Source organism: Bubalus kerabau, chromosome 10 (genome assembly GCF_029407905.1).
Source record: "Bubalus kerabau isolate K-KA32 ecotype Philippines breed swamp buffalo chromosome 10, PCC_UOA_SB_1v2, whole genome shotgun sequence".
Taxonomy (NCBI): Eukaryota; Metazoa; Chordata; class Mammalia; order Artiodactyla; family Bovidae; genus Bubalus; species Bubalus kerabau.
In genome coordinates, this window is record NC_073633.1 from 41539625 (window position 1) to 41559129 (window position 19505).

Here is a 19505-nt window from a genome sequence, read left to right on the forward strand (position 1 = left end):
AAAATCAATTAACCAAAGAGAAAACTATCCAGGATTCTCCTAATTCCAATAGATAGTTTCTTTCTGAATCCTGTGAAAGAATCCAGCTCCCCCAGCTTCTTTTTGGAGGGCAGGCAAAGAAAATTCTACCTGGAGGCACTGACTGACCTTTGGTAGTTCCTTTTTCACAATGCTGAGCCACACTTTCCTGCGACGGGCATTGAGCTGCTCAATGGATAAGTGCTTCTTCTTGGTGCCAGGAGGAGGTGCATCATGAGAGAACTTGGCAAAGACTTTGGTCTGGTGGTGGTGGCGACGAGGGGATTCTTCAGAGGAAAGTTCTTCATCTCTTCGCCTTTTCTTCTTCACTTTTTTCAACTTAGCTGCAAAGGAACAGACTCTCAGAAGGTTGCTTTTCTTTTCTCCCACAGGAGAAAGTCATAAAACAACCTTTTCACTTTAAGAAAAATCAAGATTCTTTTCTCATTCCACTTGGACTAGCAATGTTTATCCCTTTATCTATCCAGGTCCATGAATATTCCAAGAAGAAGATCACACTACCTTGGAAAAGAACACTGGATACTCCCTCTGTTTACATGAATGAAAAATAAAAGAGAATGTTGAGAACTGAATTTCTTTTGAACCCAACAATAGGAAGGGAGGCTTACAAATTATCATGAGCTCAAGTAATGATCAGAAGGAAAGAAATATTTCTATTTGGTGGCAATGTGAAGTGACTAAAAAAAATAACAGAGAAAGAAATAATGCATCTGCTGATATTACACGAAGATCTGTGAAAAGAAAATTATACATGAAGAAAAACCTAGCTTGAAAGGGAGGGTAGAAGGATGAGAGACTACAGAGATAAAACAAGGAGGATGTGGAAGAAACACGGGAAGAAGGCTAAAAAGAGTTTTTCTGAATAGTGTTTTAGGGGAATAAAATCTGCCTAGTACAGATAGTCTAAAACTTTCCTTTCCTATTTCCTTCCTGATTTCCAGACGCTTGGAACTCAAGAGAGGAAAAGACATTTCCTGGCAAACATGCAAACACTCCTGAAGATCAGGAGGTGATCTATTTTAAATCACTACATACAGCAACAATTATAACTTATTCCAAATACTTCAGGTTACTCCTCATACCTCCCTGTGTAACCAACTTCTTTCTCTCCCAGAATATTTTCACTATTTAGACAGTATGTAGAAGAAAAAAAAAGGAATAAACTAACTGGCTTAAATCTCTGGCAAAGAATCTATAGTTCTCATGTCTTCATAATTCTAGAAAAGATCACAAACCAAATACAAAGTAAGTTTAGTAATACTTAAAATTAGTAATGAGATAAAGGAGGCAAAGCAAATTTCTACTACATGGATTACGTTCAAAGTCCAAATGTACCTGAAACTAAGAATGAGTAAAGGTAGACGGCAAGTCAATATGCTTACCTTTAAGTTTCTTTTCTTCCTTAAATTTCTTTTTTTTGGGTCCTAGAAGGTGCCGCTGCTGCTCATAGAAAGGGTCATAGGTGGAGAGCAGCCCTGCACTGTAGTATTGGTATTGCTGCAACTAAAACAGGCAAAGACATGATGCTTAGAAGGGCCTCTCTTACAGCTCAGTCTTCAAATCATCTCTTTAAAAAAGCCATTCCAGAGGAAAAACCACAGTTGCTACATATAGTATTCTTCCCATATATGTATTCTTATACATATAGTATAAAGAGACCAATGAAGATCTAATACATCAAAGTGAATTATTCCCTTAACTTCAAAACAAAATGATTTCACTGGCTATGCACACAGCAAGCTGTTGAAAATAACAAACAAACAAACAAAAATCCTTCATAATTCTGAGTCTCCACCAGAGTATTTACTTTGTCCTGACACATATTTGTCATTGCTGAAAGGTCTCCTCTTGAGTTCATCAACAAGAAACAAACGTATTTCTATTACCAATAGGTCCTTAGATTTACTAAGATTCCTAACACCTGCTTTCCCAGCTCTTAGTTTTATATTTGGTTTGAATAGTCCCCGCCATCCAATTCTTCATTGTTTGAAGTCTTCTCTCTCCATTTCCCACTAAGAGACTTTGACAACATTATACATAGTGTTTTTGTTACCAGAATTCAAACATACGAATAATCTACTTTTTTCTGTCCAAAGAGTAATTAATCTTTTCAAATATTTCATTTAAATTGACTTTCAAAGCTCAATGGGTAAACATGATGATAAATAAATTAGGTAGTCCATTGTTGAATCTCCTTCCTGAATTATAGCTAAATGAATTGTTCAAGGACTGAACCTAGCATGGAAGGGTGCCGTGAAGAACTACTACAAAGTCTATTAAAACATTCATCGAACTGTAAACTTAAAATCCGTGAACTTTTCCACATGTGCGTTTTACTTCAATTTAAAAACAAAAACAAAAACAAATATTTTGAATGCCGCTGCTGCTAAGGCGCTTCAGTCATGTCCAACTCTGTGCGACCCCACAGATGGCAGTCAACCATGCTCCTCTGTCCCTGGGATTCTCCAGGCAAGAATACTGGAGTGGGTTGCCATTTTCTTCTCCAATGCATGCATGCATGCAAAGTCGCTTCAGTCGTGTCTGACCCTGTGTGACCCTATGGACAGCAGCCCCCAGGCTCCCCTGTCCACAGGATTCTCTATGCAAGAATACTGGAGTGGGTTGTTTTCCTTCTCCAATATTTTGAATACCAACTGCCTTAACACTGTATTTTAAGAGGGAACTCCTTATCTAAGTCAGAAGTTATATATCTTACTATCTGTCACTTCTACAGGTTTATAACTTCTAACATATTATTCAAAGCTCTCTAAACTAACTTTGGACCTTAATGGTGGAAAGCTTTTAGGTCTTCAAATATCCTATTACTCATTGTATACAAAGTGTTGAGACTTCTGACAAAAATCAGAAGGCAATGATAACAGCATTCAAATAATTGCCACTTAAATCATCAATCTAATGTTATTATGTGAAGAAACGGACTTTTTCCAAGATAGGAACACTTTCAAAAAAACAACTGCATTAAAAAAGCAACCACAAGAATTTTAAATGATGCAGCTGCCTTGGAAAACAGCCTGACAGTTCCCCCCAAAGCACAGTGTTACCATATGACCCAGTGATTCTTTTCCTCGGTATATGCTCAAGAGAAATAAAACATATGCTGACACAGAAAACCTATACACAAATCTTCATGGTAGTATTATTCATAAGAGCCAAAAAATGAAACAACTCAATATTCATAGCTATGATCCATAAAACTCAAAAAGTAGAAGCAATCCAGTTAGTTCATCAAATGATGCATGGATAAATAAAATACAGTATGTCCATACAACGGAATATTATTTGGTAATAAAAAGGAAGGAAGTACTAATAATACATGCTACAACATGAATGAACTCTGAAAATATGCTAAGTGAGAGAAGCTGGACATAAAGCACCACATGTTCCATTTGTACAAAATGTCTAGACTAGGCAATTTATAGAGAAATGGTGGATTGATAGCTGCCTAGAGCAGAGCAGAATGAAGAGAATGAGAGGGGAGTTCCCTAGTGGCCAAGTGGTTAAGATTCCAGGCTTTCATTTCCATGGTCTAGGTCAATCTCTTATCAGGAAACTGAGATTCCTTAAGCTACAAGGTACAGCCAAAACTAAAAAAAAATTTTTGAAAAATAGAATGAAGAGCAAGAACTAAGGGGAACGAGACTTCTTTTTGGAGAAAATATTCTGAAATTAGTGATGACAGTTACAAGTTTTAGAATATACCAAGAACAACTGAACAGTGTACATTAAAAGACTGAACTTTTTTGGCATGTGAAATGTTTTTCAATTATTAGAACTACAACCACCATCTAAATATAAAGTTACAAAGATAGTTACAAGTAATATAAACCAGGGTAAACACTCAGCATGAAAACCTGAAATTTCTCCTGGAACTCTTTACCTCCTTCTCTTTACTATACTTATTCTGGTGAAGTTTCTTATATTTGTGCAGTCGCAACATATTATGAAGATCTTCTCTGCTGAGACTGAGTTCTTCCTCTTCGTCATCATCTTCTTCTTCTCCTTCATCGTTGTCTTCACTATGAGAATCTGCCTCACTGGATTCATCACTCAGCAGGATGCTCTGAAAAAGGGAGGAAATGGAAATGGAACCTTTGATATGAAACAATTACTTCCATAATCCAAGGATTTTTTTTTTCCACTTTTCAAACGACAAAAACAGCTGGGGGATAATCGTTCTAGTTTCCCTTATACTATTCTTTACCAATTCAACTGAAAAACACAAAGATATAAATTAAACTTACTACGTCAAAGCTGTATATTGTCACCCTGCTTATTTAACTTATATGCAAAGTACATCATGAGAAATGCTGGGCTGGAAGAAACACAAGTTGGAATCAAGATTGCCGGGAGAAATATTAATAACCTCAGATATGCAGATGATACCACCCTTATGGCAGAAAGTGAAGAGGAACTAAAAAGCCTCTTGATGAAAGTGAAAGAGGAGAGTGAAAAAGTTGGCTTAAAGCTCAAGATTCAGAAAATGAAGATCACGGCATCTGGTCCCATCACTTCATGGGAAATAGATGGAGAAACAGTGGAAACAGTGTCAGACTTTATTTTTGGGGGCTCCAAAATCACTGCAGATGGTGATTGCAGCCATGAAATTAAAAGATGCTTACTCCTTGGAAGGAAAGTTATGACCAACCTAGACAGCATATTAAAAAGCAGAGATATTACTTTGCCAACAAAGGTCCGTCTAGTCAAGGCCATGGTTTTTCCAGTGGTCATGTATGGATGTGAGAGTTGGTCTGTGAAGAAGGCTGAGCACCGAAGAATTGATGCTTTTGAACTGTGGTGTTGGAGAAGACTCTTGAGAGTCCCCTGGACTGCAAGGAGATCCAACGAGTCCATTCTGAAGGAGATGGGCCCTGGGTGTTATTTGGAAGGAATGATGGTAAAGCTGAAACTCCAGTACTTTGGCCACCTCATGCGAAGAGTTGACTCACTGGAAAAGACTCTGATGCTGGGAGGGATTGGGGGCAGGAGGAGAAGGTGATGACAGAGGATGAGATGGCTGGATGGCATCACTGACTCGATGGACTGAGTTTGAGTGAACTCTGGGAGTTGGTGATGGACAGGGAGGCCTGGCCGTGCTGTGTTTCATGGAGTCGCAAAGAGTTGGACACGACTGAGCGACTGAACTGAACTGAACTGAAACCTACTGATCCCCAAGTAAAAAGCACTAAAACATGAGAAATGCTATCAAAAGCAACAAGGCTAAATTTCACTTAGTACATATACTACACATAAGATAATTTAACTAAATGCCAAATTCCAAGACAAAAAACTAAACAAAAGCTAAAAAACTAGTATAGCGTAAAAGGGAATATAGAACACTAGTTGTGATGGCTGATAAAGGAGAAACAACCCCAAAATCCATTAACTGATGAACGGATACACAAAACGTGGTATTATCCATGTAACAAAGTATTATTTGGCAACTGAAATGAAGGAAGGAGTACTGACATGTGCCACAACATGAATGAACCTTGAAAACATTATGCTAGGTAAAAGAAGCCAGACAAAAAAGGCCACATTTAATGTTTCCATTTATATGAAATGTCTAGAACAGGCAAATCCACAGAGACAGAAAACAGATTAATGGTTGTGAAGGGCTGGGGAAACTAGAGAATGAGTAACTGCTAATGAGTAGAATTTCTTTCTGGAGTGATGAAAATGCTCTTGAATTAGACCGTGGTGATGGCTGCAATAACTTTATGAATGTACTCCAAATTATTAAATTATAAATTTTAAAAGGGAACATTTAATGGCATGTGAATTATATCTTGATTTTTAAAAATGTGACGGCAAAGCATAGAGGTTACTGCACTCCCAACTGTTTAAAACCTCACTGACATGAAGCAAATCAGGACTTTACTGAGTCTTTTAAATGCCCTGGTGATAAAAATGAAAGGATAACTTTAAACTACATTGAACTCTTCACAAGAAAAGTATCTAACAGAGAAATAATTAGTTTCATTAGAAGAAAGGCTATCCTTAATTGAATCGAGCTAAAGACAGTAATCTTGTAAGAGTGTAAATGAGATTACATCACTCCCTTGCTTACAAATACTCCAATTGCTTACCACTGTATGCTATGCTAAGTCACTTCAGTCGTGTCCGACTCTGTGCGACCCCATAGACGGCAGCCCACCAGGCTCCCCCGTCCCTGGGATTCTCCAGGCAAGAACACTGGAGTAGGCTGCCATTTCCTTCTCCAATACATGAAAGTGAAAAGTGAAAGTGAAGTCGCTCAGTCGTGTCCGACTCTTAGCGACCCCATGGATTGCAGCCTAACAGGCTCCTCTGTCCATGGGATTTTCCAAGCAAGAGTACTGGAGTGGGGTGCCATTGCCTTCTCTTGCTTACCACTGTAACAAGAGTTAAAATAAAATTCTTCAACACAGTGTACAAAGCCCAACATGATAAGCTAACCTCAGCGTCTACTATCCTCTTACTGTACTCCAGCTGTATGAGCCTTCTTTACTTCCCCAAACGTACCAAGTTGCTTCCTCTCTCAGGACTTCTGCCATTTTTCCTTCTTACTGAAATGCTTTTATCTTAAACCTTTACAGAGTCCTCTCTGATCATTCAGCTAAAATGTTACCTCTTTAAAGAAACTATTTATTTACTTATGTACAGGCTTACTCCCTCCATTAGAATGTAAGCTACTCAGGGTGGGAACTCCGTGTATTTATGTACAATAATGTTGCCCAAGGCAGGATGCCTCAATCAACATCTGCTGAATGAATGAACTACTCAGGTACTAATAAAAAATAAATTTAATTGTGGTTACAAGCCAGTAAAGGCAAGGATCTTATCTGATGTATTTCTGTACTCTCTTGCTTAGCATAGGGCTTTATTCCTAAAAACTTTGTTAAAATGAACTTTGTTGAGTCCTCTAGACTTTTCTCTATAATCTCTTAAAACACCACCCAGAATAAAAGACTCATGTCTAGGGAAATCTCTGCCAGTGTACCAAAATTAATCAGTTACTTTTCTATTTGCAATTTTAGTGGGTTATTTAAATCATAAATGTTCTACCTTATCTCTTACCTTTAGCCACTTTCTGCTTTTCTTCAACTTAGAGAAGTTATATAAATTCCCTTTGTCAAATTTTGATTCTGTGTAAAGAAACACAAAGAATAAAAAAAAACGAAAGGACAACTGACCCAAGAGAACTGATAGTTCAAAAAGGGATCTCATACCACACTGACCTGACTGTAGAACTCCATTCAATGAGTATGTGTTTAACATTTCAGAAGTGCTTGCTCCAGAAGTCTCACCAAGCAATGAATTTGGAGGTTCTTCCTTAACTTGTATCAAGGGATCTCCAGACTGAGGCAATAGAGGATTACTGTCATCCAGTCCATCTTCACTTTCATCACTACAAATAAAAGAATGATGAATCCACAATAAAAACTGACCCAGAAAAATATTGTAATTTATGGTTAGTAGACTAAACACTTTACAGAAGAAATTGATGCTTTGGTTAAGTTGACTGTATTTTATGAAAGAAAGAAGGAAAAAAAACATTCTAAAACCAGTAAGATATTTTAACCCTAAAATCTACAGGAATAATGGGAATCAGAAATGTGGTAAAAAATTACATGGGGAAGATGGAATACCATACCTAGAAATATTCCTGTTGAAGATGGCTGATGTTTGTCGCAGGAAATGGTCCAATCGGAGGGCCCTCTCCAGGTATTGAAGGTAGAGGGGCTTTGCCAGCTCAGTGCAGCCGCCATCGTCCCCGGCACCCAACTCCGAGGCCATAGAACAAATCTGTCTTCATGCACAAGGGTTTCCGACTACACGGCTGCAGAATGGAGGTAAGTAGTAAAAAGATGAAATGCTATTCCCTCTCCCTTTATTTTGCCTGCTTGCTATCAATGTGAAGAGAAATCAGAATAGAAGTCTACAGTATCATCTGCCTCCTAATGCAAAGGCAGAAGTTAAAAGGATGAAAAAAAATCAAAATATAGAAATACTGTCATCTATCGTTATGAAAATTCATGATACTTTTCCGAAACAGTGCCTTAAAATTTATACCCTACAATTCTCTTTCACCCTACAATTAATAACTACTCACAACTATCCAAATCTGTACCATAAATTCACTGTTGTACATCTCATAGAGGAGCACTTGTTCTCAGCATCACCCTTCCAAACAGCTACTTCCTTTTTCATTTTGTATCTACATTCATATACATATGTGTGAGGTAGTAATTGTAATCCATTTACAAGGGATTAGATACACTGCAAAGTTTTTTACTACACACTCTCTTATAAATATGCCATTAAATATAAAGATTTAAAGATGACTTTAAAAACTGGAGGAAAGAGCATAAAAGTGAGAGTAAGAAACCTGAGCATTTTGCTACCTTATGTTGTTAAGGAGAATGTTAGAGTCAGGACATCTTTACTAGAGAATCGACATGACAACTTTCCCCCAACTGTCTTTCATGTAACATCTTCTACCTTATAATTGGGTCTCTTTAAAGAGTTATGGGGTGGAGCCAGGACTAAACAATGGGACAATACAGAGCAATCAGCCCACCATCTGATATACAGTAAGTACTCAACAAATAGTTAACAGTAAATTATTTTGTAAAGTTGATAATCCAATGAATTCAGGTATAATCTTTAAAGGAAACCAAAATATCTTTATCGTGAGTTGTCTTCTCTTTTTATTATGAAGCATTAGTCACTAAGTCATGTCGGACTCTTTGTGACCCCATGGACTGTAGCCTGCCAGGCTCCTCTGTCGATGGGATTCTCCAGGCAAGAATATTGGAGTGGGTTACCATTCCCTTCTCCAGGAGATCTTCCCAATCCAGGGATCAAAGCCAGGTCTCCTGCATTGCAGGCAAATTTTTTATCACTTAGCCACCAGAAAAGGGGCCTTTTTATTTTTATTACAGATTTTAAAATTTTCCTAATATAATCTTTCTCTTATACTCCCTTAATTTTTTAAGAGAATGTTAAAAATTCTCCCCTGATTGTGCTACAGATTCAACATGATCCCTATCAAAATCCCAGCAGGCTTTTCTCCTCCTCCTCCCCCGCCCCCCACCCCTGCCCAGAAATTGACAAGCTGATTCTTAAATTTATATGGAAACTCAAAGAACCTAGAATAGTCAAAATAATTCTGAAAAAGAACAAGACTGAATGAAGATGTGGAGAAACTGAAACCCTCATACATTGCTGGTGAAAATGTAAAATATTATAGCCACTACTGAAAAGTTAGGCAGTTGCTTGAAAATTTGAATACAGAGCTACCATGTGATCTAGCACTTTCACTCTTTGTTATCTATTCAAAAGAAATAAAAACACACATCCACCATTCAAAGCCTTTTATGTGAATGTTCACAGCAATATTATTTATAGTAGTCAAAAACTGAAATAATCTAAATGCCTATCAAAAAGTAAATGGATAAACAAAATGTGGCCTGGACAATGGAATACTAATCAGCAATAAAAAGGAATAAACAATTCATATATGCAATAACATGAACGAGCCTCAAAATTTTGTTAAATAAAAGAAGGGAAACACCAAAGACCACATACTGTAAGATTCCATTATATAAAATACCCAGAAAAAGAAATCTGTAGATACACAAGGTAAAGGACAGTGGTTTGGGGAGGTGTAAAGGGGGGAGTGACTACAAATGTATATTAGAGATCTTTTTTCAGGCGAGTTGGAAATGTTTTAAACCAACACTGTAGTGATGGTTGCACAATTCTGTAATTTTGCTAAAAATCACTGAATTATAACTTAAGGTGAATTTCAAGGTATATAAAATATCAGCCTTGGTAACAAAGTAAACAATGTTAAAAATACTTAAAATACTTTTTATCAAAGTCTTTATAAAAAACTTTTAAATAAAAGTTCTTTTTTTTAAATGACTTAAATACATTCTACTTTTCAAATGAGGCCTAACATGTACCCATTCCAGATGATTTCAAAGAAACTTGGTATTTATAAGCAAAGGGACTTCCCTGGCGGTACAGTGGATAAGAATTCATCTGCCAATGCAGAGGACATGCATTGGCCTGGGGAAGATTCTACATGCCGCAGAGCAACTAAGCCCATGGGCCACAACTATTGAGCCGACACGCTGCAACTACTGAAGCCCATGTCCTACAGTCTATGTTCTACAACAAAAGAGAAGCCACTGCAATGAGAAGCCTGTGTACTGCAACGAAGAGTAGCCCCCTCTTGCCACAATTAGAGAAAGCTTGTGTACAGTAATAAAGATGCAGTGCAACCAAAAATAAAAACAAATAAATAAATAAAATAAAGCAAGAGATTTCCTCAGTTGTCCAATGGCTAAGACTCTGCACTCCCAGTGCAGGGGGTCCAGGTTCAAACCCGGATCAGGGAACTAGATCCCACATGCTGCGACTAAGATCCAGCGTGGCCAAATAAATAAAAGTAACCATTAAAAAAAAAAAAAAAAACCTATTAAAAAAAAAAAGCAAAACTATCTTAGATAATAATATAACACATTTAATATACATACAAATTAAAGCACATCAAGCTGCTACTTGGAAGACCTAGACAGTCATTTTTCCAAAGAAGACATAGATGGCCAACAGGCATGTGAAAATATGCTCAACAATGCTAACTATCAGGGAAATGCAAATCAAAACTACAATGAGATATCACCTCACACCCATCAGAATGGTCACTATCAAAAAGTCTACAAGTAATAAATGCTGAAGAGGGTATGGAGGAAAGGGAGTACTTCTACTCTGCTGGTGGGAATATAAACTGGTTTATCTGCTGTGGACAACAACATGCAGGTACCATATGACCCAGCAATGCCACTGTTGGGTATATACCCAAAAGAGATGAAAATTCTAATTTAAAAAGATAAATGCACTCCAATGTTCATAGCACTACTCATAATAGCCAAGACATGGAAGCAACAGATGAACGGATAAAGAAGATGTGGTATATATGTTGCAGCAACATGGATGGACCTAGAGACTATCATACTAAGTGAAGGCAAACAGAGAAAGACAAGTATCATTATGACATCACATACATGGAATTTAAAAAACAATACAAATGAACTTATTTATAAAACAGAAACAGACTCACAGAGAAAACAAACTTACGGTTACCAAAGGGGAAAGAGAGAGGGGAATAAGTTAAGAGTACTGAATAACAGATACACATCACTGTATTAAAATAAACAAAAAGGATTTATTGCGTGTTACTGAACCATTTTTCTGTACACCTGAAACTAACACAGTATGATTAATCATCTATAGTTCCATATAAAAAGAAAAAATTGCTGCTTAGCTCCCTCCTAAGGTTTTATTACAAAATAATTGATATTATGCTTTACTTAATTTACCTGATAATAAAAAATGACCTTAATTAAGGGACTGTAAAGGTATGACTACAAAGAAACACTACGTGATTCAAAAGGAACTATTTCTTAAATATTTCCTTAGTATCTAGGCTGCATACTAAACATGAACTCAAAACCAGTTAAGTTCAGGGAAGATCAGTTATTTGTATTGTCTTACAATGCTCAATGTGCCCCCTGGACACCCCAGTCCTGTCGTCTGATTCTCCCAGAATCGCCTTTGTAGCACATCAACACTGACAGCTGAAATGGCAAACATGAAACAGCGCTCTCTTATTTCCATAGGACTAAAGGAGGAGGTGTATGAAGTTCTCCACAACAAGTTTTATGATGACATCTGGAGAGTCAATTAATATTTTTCAAGTGCTTGATTAGATTTTGTCATAAAATATACATAAAATTTACCATTTTAATCACTGGTAAGCAGAAAATTCAGTAGCATACACAAATTAAGAACACCCTGAAAATGCTTCTAAACTTCCTGTCAGATCCATCCCCATCTTCATGTGAAGAGCACCTTTTAAGATTCATCTAACCACAGGCTCTCACTGCAATTTCAAAGGATGAAAGAACTAATAATATATGATATCAGAGGAATTCACCACTGAGTGACCTGGTCCATACCCTGAACTCTGACTCTTTAATCCTGATTACCCTGCAACTTGGACTGTGATCACCCTTTAGTTCTCAAATAAAGCTTGATATCCGTGGTAAAGGATCTGCCTTGAAATCAAACCCACATACATCAGACTTACCTACCTATGTCCTACCTATGTCCATGTATGGTTCTAGGCTGCTTGCATTGCATTGCACTGCTTTGCATTCTCTAATCACTGCTATGCCTTTATGGATACTGCCTTGCCCTTATCCTATAAATAACACCTCTGTAAGGTAAGTCTCACCAAGCTGAGATGAAATCTCTCAAAGACAAAATGAGATACCCTGTTCCAGGAAACACTTTCAGATTATTCTTAGCTAAAACTTCCCACTTCTTTGAACATCTATATGGTTATTTACAGAAAGGATGGCACGTACATGATCTTACACTTGACTAACTGTACATACACATGCATGCCTTAGCTCTCTTCCTAAATAAACTTGCTCAACTATTTGGGCAAAGAATCCCTATCTAATGAATCTATTTGGTTCTGATATTTTAAAATGACCATATTAATTTGCTTTTCAAAACATAGTCTTAAATGTCAAGGCTACAAAACTCTAGTTCTAATGTTACTTTCTATATAAAGACAATCTGTAGTCAATGACCATAGGCCTCCACGTCCATCCTGGACACAAGACTTGCGGATAAAAGTTTAAATAAGACAAATCAAAAGATAACAAAAGTCAGGTAACAGAAACTTAAGCAGAATGGATTCAACCATTTATTATCCATTGAACAACAGGAGAATGCGTGAACTGAATGAATATCTTTCAGGGAATCCTCCATAAAATTTGTCTCCCAGGCAAGCTTAGATAAAAATGGGGATAGAAGAGATCAAGGTGTTACTTCTAGACAAGAAGCTGAAGGACACCTGCACCAACTGCCAATTCTTAGCTGAGAATTTCCATCCTCCCCCAAATTAAAGACCCAACAGGGAAAGCCATCCTATTTCTGAACAGGGGTGAGCTAACAGGCTCTGTTCAATGGTAGCCTAATCCAAGAAACAGTTTTTAGTTTAATTTTAATTTTTTTTTTTAAGGTTAAGGGGTGAGTTCTAATCTTTATTTCTTAACAGCAATGGTAATAACATGCTATATCACAATCAGCTCATAAAATACTACAATTACAATTCTGGCTATTAAGTATTTGTCATAAGACCTAAACATTTGGATTTTCCATAATTCCCCCCCCCCAATTTCTCTTTATAAATACTGCCCTAAGTTAGTTTCACACCAGTCATTTAGAGAACCATTTCCCAAAGTTTACTTCTCTGAGTGCTAGCTTGATATTAATAAATGACCATGGATATTAAAAATATTGGGTTTCCCTGGTAGCTCAGCTGGTAAAGAATCCGCCTGCAATGCAAAAGACCCCGGTACAATTCCTGGGTCAGGAAGATCTTCTGGAGAAGGCATAGGCAACCCACTCCAGCATTCCTGGGTTTCCCTGGTGGCTCAGCTGGTAAAGAATCCACCTACAATGTGGAAGACCTGGGTTCAATCCCTTAGTTGGGAAGATCCCCTGGAGAAGGGAATGGCTGCCCACTCCAGTATTCTGGCCTGGAGAATTCCATGGCTTGTGTAGTCCATGGGGTCACAAAGAGTCAGACATGAATGAGCGACTTTCAATTTCATTAAAAATATTAATGCATTAAAGTCAGACTTAAGATTCTTCACATTCCCAATATGCTAATGTGCTTAGTCTCTTTCCAAGAGGAATTCTCAATTTATTTGACCATTTTATGGCAAAATCACTCATCAAAATATTTAAGAGAAGACCAGATTGAGAATCACTGACTTAGTCAGATATCTAAAGACAGTTCAATCATAACTGCCTTTAAGAAGTAATTCCTGGGGACTTCCCTGGTGGTCCAGTGGCTAAGACTCTGAGCTCCCAGTGCAGGGGGCCCAGGTTCGATCCCTGGTCAGGGAGCTAGATCCCACATGCTACAACTAAGACCCAGAGCAGCCAAATAAATAAATAAAATTAAAAAAAAAAAAAAAAAAAGAAGTAATTCCTGGTGGGAGGGAGGTTCAAGAGGGAGGGGAAAATACATATACCTATGGCTGATTCATGTTGATATATGGCAGAAACCAACACAATACTATAAAGCAATCCTCCTCCAGTTAAAAATAAATAAATTTTTAAAAAGAAATAATTCCTAAATTTATTCATATTAGTACAGAAAAGTCTGAATTAAAGTACAGCTCTTGTGAAAACTATAGCTTTAAAGCATTTTAAGGACTGAAGACAGTCTATAGCAGGTTATAGGCTAAAGCTCTAAAAGGCCAAATATTAAGGTAACAGAACAACTGGATTTCCCACCTGCACTCCTCCATAACTCAGGCAATCTGTAACCCAAACCTATTATGACTGAATGTGATTTACTGAGTTCAGAGAAACAGGCTACATTAATAATCTGCAGGGCTATGGCACAAAGAGCAGGATCAGGGCAAATAAATAAGCTTTGTAATATTTTTAAAGACATAAACAGACCAAAAAAGAATGGAGATGTTATTTTCACATGAATATTAAAGTCACATTTCACTCATTCAGCTATTCAATTGCTGAACTCAGTGTAGAAAAAGATATTTCCTTCAGAGATTTAGTCTAACAGAGAATGTAAAGCTAGAACATAAAAACCACAATAAAAAGCACAAATGGGAAGTTACTTAAGAGATGTACAGATAAAGTGCAATGGAAGTTCAGGAAAAAAACTTCCTGAACTTTTGAGTGTCACACTGTGCTGAATGCTAAACAAGGAATCTGCATGACTTACAAATATCTATCACTCTGAATTACAACAACACAAGAGAAGACTCTACACGTGGACATCACCAGATGGTTAACACCGAAATCAGACTGATTATATTCTTTGCAGCCAAAGATGGAGAAGCTCTATACAGTCAGCAAAAACAAAACCGGGAGCTGACTGTGGCTCAGATCATGAACTCCTTATTGCCAAATTCAGACTTACATTGAAGAAAGTGGGGAAAACCACTAGACCATTCAGGTATGACCAAAATCAAATCCCTTACGATTATACAGTGGAACTGACAAATAGATTCAAGGGACTAGATCTGATAGACCGAGTGGCTGATGAACTATGGATGGAGGTTCGTGACACTGTACAGGAGACAGGGATCAAGACCATCCCCAAGGGAAAAAAAAAATGCAAAAAAGCAAAATTGCTCTCTGAGGAGGCCTTACAAAGAGCTGTGGAAAGAAGAGAAGTGAAAAGCAAAGGGGCAAAGGAAAGATATACCCATTTGAATGCAGAGTTCCAAAGAATAGCAAGGAGAGGTAAGAAAGCCTTCCTCAGTGATCAGTACAAAAAATAGAGGAAAATAATACAATGGGAAAGACTAGAGATCTCTTCAAGAAAATGAGGTACACCAAGGGAACATTTCATGCAAAGATGGGCACAATAAAGGACAGAAATGGTATGCACCTAACAGAAGCAGAAGATTAAGAAGAGGTGGCAAGAATACACAGGAGAACTGTACAAAAAAGATCTTCATGACCCAGATGCTCACAATGGTGTGATCACTCACTAGAGCCAGACATCCTGGAATGTATAGTCAAGTGGGCCTTAGAAAGCTAGTGAAGGTGATGAACAAAGCTAGTGGAAGTGATGGAATTCCAGTTGAGCTATTTCAAATCCTGGAAGATGATGCTGTCAAAGTGCTACATTCAATATGCCAGCAAATCTGGAAAACTCAGCAGTGGCCACAGGCTGGAAAAGCTCAGTTTTCATTCCAATCCCAGAGAAAAGGCAATGCCAAAGAATGCTCAAACTACCGCACAGTTGCACTCATCTCACATGCTAGTAAAGTAATGCTCAAAATTCTCCAAGCCAGGCTTCAACAATACGTGAACCGTGAACTTCCAGATGTTCAAACTGGTTTTAGAAAAGTCAGAGGAACCAGAGATCAAATTACCAACATCCGCTGGATCATCAAAAAAGCAAGAGAGTTTCAGAAATTTCCGCTTTACTGGCCATGCCAAAGCCTTTGACTGTGTGGATCACCACAAACTGTGGAAAATTCTGAAAGGGATGGGAATACCAGACCACCTGACCTGCCTCTTGAGAAATCTGTATGCAGGTCAGGAAGCAACAGTTAGAACTGGACATGGAAGAACAGACTGGTTCCAAATAGGAAAAGGAAGTACGTCAAGGCTGTATATTGTCACCCTGCTTATTTAACTTCTATGCAGAGTACATCATGAGAAACGCTGGGCTGGATGAAGCACAAGCTGGAATCAAGATTGCCGGGAGAAATATCAATAACCTCAGACAGGCAGATGACATCACTTTTATGGCAGAAAGTGAAGAACTAAAGAGCCTCTTGATGAAAGTGAAAGAGGAGAGTGAAAAAGTTGGCTTAAAGATCAACATTCAGAAAACTAAGAACATGTCATCCAGTCCCCTCACTTCATGGCAAATAGGTGGGGAAATAGCAGAAACAGTGGCAGACTTTATTTTGGGGGGCTCCAAAATCACTGCAGACGGTGACTGCAGCCATGAAATTAAAAGATGGCTACTCCTTGGAAGGAAAGTTATGACCAACCTAGATAGCATATTGAAAAGCAGAAACATTACTTTGTTGACAAAGGTCCATCTAGTCAAGGTTATGGTTTTTCCAGTAGTCATGTATGGATGTGAGAGTTGGACCATAAAGAAAGCTGAGTGCCAAAGAATTGATGCTTTTGAACTGTGGTGTTGGAGAAGACTCTTGAGAGTCCCTTGGACTGCAAGGAGATCCAACCAGTCCATCCTAAAGGAAATCAGTCCTGAGTGTTCATTGGAAGGGCTGATGTTGAAGCTGAAACTCCAATACTTTGGCCACCTGATGTGAAGAACTGACTCAATGGAAAAGACCCTGATGCTGGGAAAGATTGAATGGGGGAGAAGGGGACGACAGAGAATGAGATGGTTGGATGGCATCACCAACTTGATGGACATGAGTTTGAGTAAACTCTGGGAGATGGTGATGGACAGGGAGGCCTGGCATGCTGCAGTCCATGGGATTGCAAAGAGTCGGACACGACTAAGCAACTGAACTGAACTGATAACTCTGAATGAGGAAACAGCAGAGTTTAGGATATGGATCCTTCTGTATGAGCTAATGAATAAAAAACGAAGTGTGATGAATACAATCATCTAAAATTTAATGCTTCCAACCACAAAGAAAAACTCAGGCCAAATGGCTCCACCAGTGAATTTTACCAAACATTTAAAGTAGAATTAATACCAATCCTTCACAAACTCTTCCAGATAACAGAAAGGAAACTCTATGACATCTGCATTACCTTGATTCTTAAAACCAGGCAAAGACATCACAAGAAAATACAGTCAGCCCTCCATATCCCATATACAGAGCCCACGGATATGGAGGGCTGACTATACCATTTTATAGATGGGACCTGAACTTCCACAAATTCTGGTATTTGCAGGGGATCCTGGAATCAATTCCCCATTGGTACCAAGGAAAGACTATATAGACTAATAACCCTTTTAATGTAGATATAAAATCCTCAACAAAATACAGCTGACCCTTGAACAACATGGGGATTTGGGGCCACTGGTCCTCCTTGCAGTTGAAAACTCATATATCATGCTGTTCTGTACCTCAGGTTCCATATCCACAGTTCTGCATCTATGGATTCAACCAACTACAGATGGTGCAGTATGCAGTTACTGAAAAACAATCCGCATATAAGTGAGTCCATGCAGTTCAAACCCATGTTTTTCAAGGGTTAACTGCATCATACACAGAATCCAACAACATATAAAAAGAATTACACACTATTACTAAAGTAGAATTTATCCCAGGAATGCAAAGTTGGTGTCATACCTGCAAATCAATGTGTTAGACCTCATTAAAGCACAAAACCCACTTGATCATCTCAACAGAAACAGAAAAATGATTTGACAAAATCCAACACCATATCAAAATAAAACAGTCAACAAACTAGGAACAGTCTTCACTACTGACAGCCATGTTTAAGACTCCATGCTTCCACTGCAGTGGGCAGAGGTTCCATCACTGGCTGGAGAACTAAGATTCCACAGGCCACACAGTGCTGCCAAAAAATAAAAAAAACTTTTAAAAAAAGGGCGGGGGGGGGGGGACCCTCCCTCAACCTGATAAAGGACACTGACACAAAACAGAGCTAACACCATACCTAATAGTGAAATACAGAATGCTTCCCCCTTAAGATCGGGAACAAGACATGGTTGTCTGCTTTCACAACCTCTATTCAAAAGTGGACTGAAAATTCTAGCTAGGGCAATTAGGCAAAGAAGGAAGGGAGGAAGAGAGTGATGGCAGGCACCCAGACTGAAAAGAAAGAAGTAAAACTATATTTACAGATGACATGATCTTGTACATAGAGTAGATAACACCAAGGAATGCTCTAAAAAATGATTAGAACTAATAAGCAAGCTCAGTTATCTTGTAGGATACAAGATCAACATACAAAAATCATTTATATTTTTATATACTGGCAACAAACAATCTGAAAGAAAAACTAAGAAAATAACTCCACTTACATTACCATCAAAAAGAACAAACACTTAACCAAAGAACTGCAAAACACTGTTGAAAGAAATTAGAAGAACTAAAAAAATGACAATATCCCACAGTTCATGGATCAAATGATTTAACATTTCTAACATCTCAACAATACACATCAAAAATCCACGCTGCCTTTTTTGAAGAAATAGACAAGCTGATTACAAAATTCAGGGAATTCCCTGGTGATCCAGTGGTTAGGACTCAACACTTTCACTGCTGTGGTCCAGGTTTCATTGCTGGTCAGGGAACTAAGATCCTGTAAGCCACCGTGCAGCCAAAAAGTAAATAAAAAATAAAATAAAATTCATATGGAAATGTAAGGGACCTAGGACAGCCAAAATAATCTTTGAAATGACAAAGTTGGAGAATTCATACTTTGATTTTAAAATTATCCACACAGCTGAAGTAGTTATTAAGATATATGGTGCGGACATAAGGTGAGAAACATAGATCAATGGAACAACTGAGAGTCCAGAAATAAACCCTTACATTTAGAATCAACTGATGTCCAACAAGGGTGTCAAGATAATCCAGTGGGGGAAAGACCAGCCTTTTGAACAAATGGCGCAATGACAACTGTACAGCAACATACAAAGAATGAAGCTGGAACTCTTCCTTACACTACACACAAAAAATTAACTCAAAAGGGATCATAAACCTAAATTTAAGAGCTAAAAGTATAAAACTCTTAGAAGAAAATGTTAGAAAAAATCTTCATGACCTTGGATGAGGTAACAGTTTCTTAGATAACATACCAAGAGCAACAGCAACAAAAGGAAAAACAGATCAACTGGACTTATCATCTTTAGTGCTTTAAAG

At 37.9% G+C, this 19505-nt stretch overlaps 1 protein-coding gene across 5 annotated transcripts in view; it reads right to left on the bottom strand.

Annotated features, from left to right (window-relative positions):
* The window catches only part of INO80 (INO80 complex ATPase subunit), a 122731-nt gene that overhangs the window by 88399 nt on the left and 14827 nt on the right, over nucleotides 1-19505 (bottom strand). For all 5 annotated transcript variants that reach the window (XM_055537411.1, XM_055537408.1, XM_055537412.1 and 2 more), the window contains exons 2-7: nucleotides 7694-7879; nucleotides 7278-7447; nucleotides 7117-7184; nucleotides 3938-4120; nucleotides 1422-1542; nucleotides 148-362 (exon numbers count right to left, since the gene is read on the bottom strand). In XM_055537411.1, the coding sequence (XP_055393386.1) occupies nucleotides 148-362; nucleotides 1422-1542; nucleotides 3938-4120; nucleotides 7117-7184; nucleotides 7278-7447; nucleotides 7694-7836 (900 nt within the window). In that variant the 5' untranslated portion in view covers nucleotides 7837-7879. The remainder of the gene's footprint in view (nucleotides 1-147; nucleotides 363-1421; nucleotides 1543-3937; nucleotides 4121-7116; nucleotides 7185-7277; nucleotides 7448-7693; nucleotides 7880-19505) is intronic.